Below are 8536 nucleotides of genomic sequence, written 5' to 3'. Positions count from 1 at the left end.
TCACTCCATATTATGAATGAGGTTCTATCCTTTGCCCAACATCATTAGTGGAAGCAGAGGGAGCCATGATTCCATCCCAAGTCTATCTGATTCCAGGTGCTATGTCTCAAACCACTATATTAAACCAACCCTCAGCACTAATAGTTGTTTGTCATCTCTTGCTAAATGGTGAGTTCCTTGAAGTTAGCATATTATGTATGTTGTTTCAGATGTTAGGATAGTACCTATTGAATACCAAAGGCTCAATACACGTTAATTGAATTAAAATTCTCTAGCATTATCCAGATTGTAGTCTCTATTTATTTTTAAAAATTTGTTTATTTTTTTAATTTATTTTTGGTTGTGTTGGGTTTTCGTTGCTGCACGTGGGCTTTCTCTAGTTGCGACAAGCGGGGGCTACCGTTCCTTGCAGTGTGCGGGCTTCTCATTGTGGTGGCCTCTCCTGCTGTGGAGCATGGGCTCTAGGTGTGTGGACTTCAGTAGTTGTGGCACGTGGGCTCAGCAGTTGTGGCTCACGGGCTCTAGAGCGCAGGCTCAGTAGTTGTGGCACATGGTCCCATTTGCTCCGTGGCATGTGGGATCCTCCCGGACCAAGGCTCGAACCCGTGCCCCCTGCATTGGCAGGCAGACTCCTAACCACTGCACCACCAGGGAAGTCCATAGTCTCTGATTATTGATTTGACTGTTTCTAAGCAGTTAACAGTAGGACAAACATAAAGGCCCACGTATATACACACATTTGTACAAACATCAGATACCTAAATTATTGCGATTCTTTATTTTCTGTTTCTTCAGTGTGGAGACAAATAATGTATTTACTTTATATTTTGGTACTGTACTCGGTAGTAATTTAGAAAGTATGAAAATTGTAATATAGAACTCAATGGAACACATTTTACACACCTAATGGTAGCTCCATCCATTTCTCTTCGAGACTATAAAAAAAAGGCAGTAACATGATAGATGCTGCAGTCAGTGAAGGAAAGTGAAGGAAATTTTAATGATTTTACCTGAAATTTCCTTAAGTGGCAATGAGTGGTAATTTTGCCATGCAATAGAAATACTGAAATTGATACAATTTCTAACTGTATAATTGTTACTAATTCCATGATTGAATTAATGCAATTTGATTTACCATGGGAAAAGTCCATAAAGTGTGTTGATCTGCTGAAATATGAACAGTCATATTTAGGCTGCATGTCTATTTTTCTTTCAAACAGTATATTCCCATCTTCATTCCTATCAGTAGATTTCAGGTTAAACAAAATTTGAAATATTTAACTCTTAGCAAAACAAGAAAAAAGGGATGGGGAAATGACTTGTTTGTAATTTTATTTAAGAATTACTTTAAAATCAAAGGAATTAGAACAAGTCTACCTTTTTTTTAACATCCTTATTGAAGTATAATTGCTTTACAATAGTGTGTTAGTTTCTGCTGTATAACAAAGTGAATCAGCTATACATATACATACATCTCCATATCTCCTCCCTCTTGCATCTCCCTCCCACCCTCCCTATCCCACTCCTCTAGGTGGATACAAAGCACCAAGCTGATCTCCCTGTGCTATGCAGCTGCTTCCCACTAGCTATCTATTTTACATTTGGTAGTGTACATATATGTTCATGCCACTCTCACTTTGTCACAGCTTACCCTTCCCCCTCCCCATGTCCTCAAGTCCATTCTCTGTGTCTGCGTCTTTATTCCTTTCCTGCCCCTATGTTCTTCAGAACCACATTTTTTTTTTTAGATTCCATATATATATATGTTAGCATACGGTATTTGTTTTTCTCTTTCTGACTTACTTCACTCTGTAGGACAGACTCTAGGTCCATCCACCTCACTACAAATAACTCAGCTTTGCTTCTTTTTATGGCTGAGTAATATTCCATTCATTGTATATATGTGCCAAATCTTTATCCATTCATCCGATGATGGACACTTAGGTTGCTTCCATGTCCTGGCTATTGTAAATAGAGCTGCAGTGAACATTGTGGTACATGACTTTTTTCAATTACAGTTTTCTCAGCGTATATGCCTAGTAGTGGGATTGCTGGGTCATATGGTAGTTCTATTTTTGTTTTTTGAGGAACCTCCATACTGTTCTCCATAGTGGCTGTGTCAATTTACATTCCCACCAACAGTGCAAGAGGGTTCCCTTTTCTCCACACCCTCTCCAGCATTTATTGTTTCTAGATTTTTTGATGATGGCCATTCTGACCAGTGTGAGGTGATATCTTATTGTAGTTTTGATTTGCATTTCTCTAATGATTAGTGATGTTGAGCATTCTTTCATGTGTTTGTTGGCAATCTGTATATCTTCCCTGGAGAAATGTCTATTTAGGTCTTCTGCCCATTTTTGGATTGGGTTGTTTGCTTTTTGATATTGAGCTGCATGAGCTGCTTGTATATTTTGGAGATTAATCCTAACAAGTCTACCTTTAACTGAATGCCACAGATTACTATTTACTGTAAAATTGATAGGATAAACCTCTTCGCTCTTCCTCCTTTGACACAATTTAGCAAGAGTTTAATCATCACTAGATCAGTGATAAACAGACATCTTGTCATTTTGCCCATGCCACCCCTTATGAGTAGCTACAGCAAGCATGCTTTTTAAATTTGGATTTTCCTACAAAAATGAGTCATTATCTTATCCTCCAACTATATCAGCACATGAACACAACACAGAATCTATACTGATGGCACAAATTTGTTATAACAAAAACACTGGCAACAATTTAAATGTCTCTCAATAATGACTCTTTAAATTACAGTATAGCCATTCCAACATACTACACTCTTTAAGGCAACCATTAAAAGGAATGAGATACCTCTCTATGTATTACACAGAATAATCTGCAAGGATGTAAAATAAAAAGTGCAAGGTACAGGGCAGTGTATAGAGTATGCTACCATTTGATAAAATGCTTTGTGAATGCATTCCCAAGTTCATGTATTTTCCATTCAAATAAATTGTTTAAAAGTAACAATATTCAAGTGTCAGCAGCCACTATCTAAAATGTTTGAGGTTCCTACAATGATCCTCTTTTGATTTTTGTATTGTACCTGACTTCCATCTTCCAGCCTCCATTACTAGCTAATAAAGTAACTACAGGTTTTTTTTTATATTCTTTTTTCACCTTTATAAATGTGCAGAATTTCTTTTTGATATCCCTTCCTAAGTCTTCAGCTGGATAGGAAGAAGAGGCATCTCTTCCTGGTTGGTTTGTCATTCTCCCATCCGCGTCATGCAATGGGTTGCAAGGAGGGCTAGAACCAGGACTGATGTGCTAACATGTGCAGAGATGGAGCATCTCTGGTCACGGCCAGTTCCGGCATAAATGAAGGAATCCCATAGCCAAGGCCCTTTAAATGATTCCTCCTCTCCCCTCTTGAAACAGAGGCCCTTCTTTCTTCTTTTCGAAAAAAGGGTTTCCTGTTTCCTCTCCTCTGTTGTGCTTTATTGGAGATGGCAGGCCTTAGAACTGGCCTTCCTGGCACATCAGCAAACTAGCACATGTAGAAAAAGACAGTTTCTCCAGGGTGAGGAAGCTGAAACTTCCAAACAAAAGGAATGTAACAGCAGACATCCTGCCAGTTCCCTTCTCAGGGAAGAACCAACCAACCCTTGTGTCCTGTTGGCAAAACTCCTTGAAATTGAACCACTTCCGGGAATACAAAAACAACAAACATTCTAGGACATCTGTGTTATTTAAGGAAACTTTTTAGACAATTTATCAGTCACTGTCCTCTGGAGTCCCTTAAACCCAGCATTTTGTGGTTTTGATGGAGATGTATGAATATTACAGAATAAGTGTAAACTGGGACAGTTGCTCTCTCCTTCCCCAGTATCAGATTTGTCAGTATCAAAGTTGGCAAATGAAAATACAAAGCCAGTTTAGACTTCATTTCTATGAGTTTTCTTTTAAACAATATACCCCTATCCTCTTACAATGAACAGATTTCTGGTTGAGGAAAAACGGAAATATTCAGTTCATCTAGCAAGAGAAGCAAAGAACAAAATGAGAGAGGATTTGTGATTTTTAGGTAATAATTATTTAAAAATCAAAGTAATTGGAACCAAGTCTTCCTGGCATGTAGTATTTAAGATACTTCAAGTTGACTAATTTGGTACAAAATCTGCATGTATTTGTCAACTGTATTTACACACACACAAACACACACCACACACATAACAGCCCTCTAAGATCACACTGCCAAAATTTATTTATACTTGTAATATTTCATGGTATTAAAAGTTAAATTTTATTTCAAGGACTATCACAGCCGAGAGATAAATATAATCTAAGCACTGAGAGAGTACATTTTGGAAAATAAGCTAATATTTTCATGATAAATCTTACATACCTATCACTTGTCATTCCAAAAGCTCCTTACATTCTAGATTCCAGAATTAAAAGGGGAAAGGGTTTTGCATTTAAGAAGTATAAGCTGAAAGTATTTATTTCAATTCAATATGGAATAGGCTGAAAGTATTTATTTCAATATAGAGTATTTATCAGAATCAAGATAACAATGTATACAAACATTTACATAACAAGAGGAACAATAGACAATGCAGCACGTTTAGAAAAATAATTAAAAGTTTTGTTGCATTTACAAGTAAGTGCCACACTGAAAATTTACAACACAGTAATTTACTGCAATCAATGACAGGGGAGTTCCACAAAGAAACAAAGCTCTTACACTCCAGATTTTCGGAAGGTATTATTGGAATGCTTAACTGTAACCACAGAATTTGTACATCCTTAAGGATTGAGCTCACAAAAGTCACAAACAGTTTTCATAGCATATATTATGTAAATGGAGTCCACTGTGTTCAGACAGCTGGCTTAGTGTCTCTGACAGGTGTGAAGCCTAGAAGAATTACTGGCTTGATGGTGATCTTTCTGTATCCGGCAAGACAGACCTTCTCCACAGTAACAACGCTGGAATATCTCCAGCCCGTGAGAGCCTTTTCTCCTGTGCTTGGTGCACACTTGACCTTCTTTGAGAACAGGTTTACAGATCTTGGACCAGAAATGTCTAGCACAACACAACCCTGTAGCACAGTCTGATGATCGAAGGCAGACAGAACCTTCTTGTCCTAGGAAGACAATAGGAAAAGTACATGGTCACTGCTAAGCCTGTGTTATTTCATTAAGGTGATCCGAAAGTCACTACTGATGTGCTAACAGAGAAGAATGAGTCTTCAGATACTTTAACCTACCTTTGGTATGATACATTTTTGAAGACAGTGTAGTTCTTCTAGAGTACCCATCCAAGGTGCTGTGATCATTACCAAAGCTTTCAATAATGGTTTCCTCAATTTCTCCTCGATTGAAATGATTGTGATCAGAAGGCATACATATTCCTAAGGAAACAGGAGATAGTGATTAACTCCTGAGCTGTAATTTGTTACTGCTAATAGCTGTGACAGTGGCAGTCCGTCATGCCTGCACCAATTTGAGATACCTCACTGTAGTAAGGTTAATTTAAACACGAGCCAAACTTCCTTCCAAGTGTTAAAGCAAAACTCCCCAGATGGACAGAAGCATCAGTCTGTACACTGTGCACTCACATGTAACATCCCCAATCTAGCCACTTAAAATACTTTCCCACCAACTGCGGTAGTGGCAGTGAAATTTCTGCCCATTTTAATATCACCCTTGGGGTAAGAAAAATAAAATCAGTCACTTAAAAAATTGTTTTTAAAAATAACTTCTCTGCCCTTGGTGCTATATAGGTACTGCCAGACTAAGTTAAGCAAATGCAATGCCTGCTGCCTGGAAGATTACACTCTTTACCACCAGTTACTTTACTGTATAATTTCTATATTACAGAGATTTAGTTAGTTCACCCGGAGTATTACTGGGTCCTAAGGAGGATCACCACCCTTAAGTTTATTTCTGGAGACTTCTTTGGCTGAGTCTACCTCTTTGAGACATTAAACTTTTGTGGATATGTGGTTGGGGGGAGGAGTACTTATTTTAAGGTAGCAGGAGGTAGAGGCAGAGAAGGGAGAAGCCTGGATGTGAGGGCATCAAGATCTTTAAGAACGGCCAGCACAGATAAATCACTCTGTCTTCTGATTGACAACAGTTTGAACAGGGTTCTTGAGGGAGAGGCTAGTCTGGCAGAGCTGTGAGAGGCACCATAAGAAAAATGGAAAAGGCAACTAAACGCCCATTCTGGTTTCCTTGGTCTCTGTATAATTCCACCTCCCTCCCCATCTTCTTTCTCAAATGGTATCAAGGCTCTCTCTAGACAAATTTTTATGGAAGGGCCCACTCTGAGGTAAGACGTCGTGTTAAGTAATCGAGGGGGCACAAAGGGAGATAAGGAGCTCCAATATCTCTGTACTTCTCTTTGCTCCCTGGTTAAACACTAACCTGAAAACATTTCAGGGGAACCTCGCACGCTGAACTCCCATTTGCAGGTGGTGCCACAGCGTTCTGAAAGCTGAGAGCATTGTCTCCCAACTGTAGGCGCACAAGCGCGGGATGGTTTGAGTCCGAAAGGAAGCTACCCGACTCACCATTTTTGCAGTAATTCCCAGGGCAGCACATAGCGTGACGCATGCAGCGTTTTCGGCGCTTCCTGCAGGAGAGGCAGATTTGCGCGCCTGCACCCGCTCCGCGAGTGGAACTCGCGCAGTACTCATCGGTGCTGCACTCCTCGTCCTCGGCGCACGGGTACGGCTGCGGAAAGGGGGCCAGGAGAGGGTGAGGCACCTGGGCAGCCAGGTACCACACTCCTGGACTCATAGTCCCTTTCTGTCCACCTCTCCAAAAGCTGCTGCCGCCCACTGCTCCCAAAGGCAGAGTTTCCAAATGCGCCTTGAACTGCACACAGCACGTTCTACGCCCTCCTCCCCCAATAAGACCTCTTCAGGGTCACAGCGTCCCCAGGTCCCCAAGACCCTTCTCACCTGGTAGTTGTCAATGGTTTGGTACTTGTTGCCGCCCTCGAACAGAATTCCTGGAGCAGCGCTGACTGCGAAGCCTGGGTGCCCGGCAGCGCCGCCCAGCGGTGGGGGCAGGTTCTTGATGGCGTTGGAATTGAGAAGAACCGAGTTCAAGGTGGCACTGACTCTGAACAGAGGGTGACCGCAAAGAGCCGCAGCTACTAGGGTAACCAACACCCGGGCAGCACCCGCTGTGCCCAGAGCCGTCATCTCAGAGGGACTCAAGGGAGACAAAGAGAAAGGAGGAATGTCGCTTTGCAAGCCTGGATCCCACGAAGCTGTGCTGGCGCAGCTGCAGAGCCAGGGTTCCGAGAGCCTCCACCGGTCCCAGAGTCCTGACTACGGGGCTCTGCTCCGCCACCGCCACCGCGGCTGCCTTTATACTGTGGGCTGTGAGCATTCCGGCCCCTCGGGGGGGAGACAACAAAGCCGGGTTGGGATTTCAAAGCGTTGGGAGGGGCTGGAAGGGGGTGTGTTTGTGTACATGAAGGGGAGCCTTTGACACTCTTCACCCCGCCCCTCCCTTGCGCAGTCGTTCCCCTGCCCAGCTCACCTTCGGGGTGATGGTAATCAGTGAGCATTAGAGGAGACAACTTTAATAAATGCGGGAAGTGGGAGGAACTCGGGTGCCCTTGCCTTGCAGTAGGGGTAGGGGCATTGGGATCTGAAATGCTTTTCAGTCAGGCCTTGTGATATTCTCTGCAAAACCACTTTTCTCCTTTCTCCTTTACGCCAGTACTATTTTTTCTTGTGCACACAAATAATATTCAGTATTAAATACAACCAGCTCAGAAATTCAAAGTCTCCACCAAAACGTCTCAGCGAGAGGGCCAGGTGGCCCTTGCAAGTTGCTGATTAACCCTTTAGAGTCGCGGTTTGCAGAGTTGGGGTGAGATCCTCGGTTTTAAGCTCGTTCAATTCCACCCCCTTCTTCCCCTCCCCCCGCGCCCCCACGAGAAAAATGTGCAAAGAGGAGGACATTTGCACATCAAACGAGGGTAAGAAGGAAGAACTAATTCTCTTTTGATGGGAAGTTTAGAGAGGGAGGCGAGAGACTGGTGTTTGGACATTAGATCAGGGGTGGAGGGAAGAGGGAAATGACCATCCGATAATCAAGCTATTTAATGTTCTTTGAATCTGAGCAGTCGCGGCAGTAGATGAACTTGATTAGGCAGACGGGCAAGATCAAAGTGGCAGGAGCGAAAGCGGACAGGGTCCAACGGCTGGGTCAGTGGTCCTTCCCTGATTCCCCCTTCTCAGCGGTGGGTTAACGCAGGGAGATAAGAAACCCTTAAGGCTTAGCGCCTTCCTCATTAGTATTTCATATTGCAAAGCTTCTGAACGCCTGTGTTTGATCCCAACTCAGACGGTTCCCGGAATCAGGGAATACCCGCTCTAGGGAGATAAAGAGACTAGCTTCTGGAAAGGGGAAGCTGAAAGTGAATTTGTCGTCATGTAAGTCAGTGTATAAAAGTAATAAAGTAAGGCTAGTGTGTAAGAATGCCGTCCTGCTCATGCATTGCAAATAATTGATTCAACAAAAACATATTGGAAGCCTAGTGCCCTGG

The 8536-nt window shown here is 42.4% G+C and overlaps 1 protein-coding gene across 1 annotated transcript; it reads right to left on the bottom strand.

Moving 5' to 3' along the window:
• Window positions 1-4251: 4251 nt before the first annotated feature.
• Window positions 4252-7350, bottom strand: DKK1 (dickkopf Wnt signaling pathway inhibitor 1). The gene is made up of 4 exons (XM_024744845.1): window positions 6933-7350; window positions 6540-6702; window positions 5232-5375; window positions 4252-5108 (listed from the first exon to the last, which is right to left on the bottom strand). Exons 1-4 carry the CDS (start codon window positions 7176-7178, stop codon window positions 4855-4857), a joined length of 807 nt encoding a protein of 268 aa, XP_024600613.1. The 5' UTR covers window positions 7179-7350; the 3' UTR covers window positions 4252-4854.
• Window positions 7351-8536: the final 1186 nt, after the last annotated feature.

This window comes from Neophocaena asiaeorientalis, unplaced genomic scaffold (assembly GCF_003031525.2).
Source record: "Neophocaena asiaeorientalis asiaeorientalis breed wild unplaced genomic scaffold, Neophocaena_asiaeorientalis_V1.1 scaffold131, whole genome shotgun sequence".
NCBI classification, from domain to species: Eukaryota; Metazoa; Chordata; class Mammalia; order Artiodactyla; family Phocoenidae; genus Neophocaena; species Neophocaena asiaeorientalis.
The sequence above is the reverse complement of the archived record's forward strand: the minus strand, read 5'-3'. Positions and strand labels throughout refer to the sequence as shown.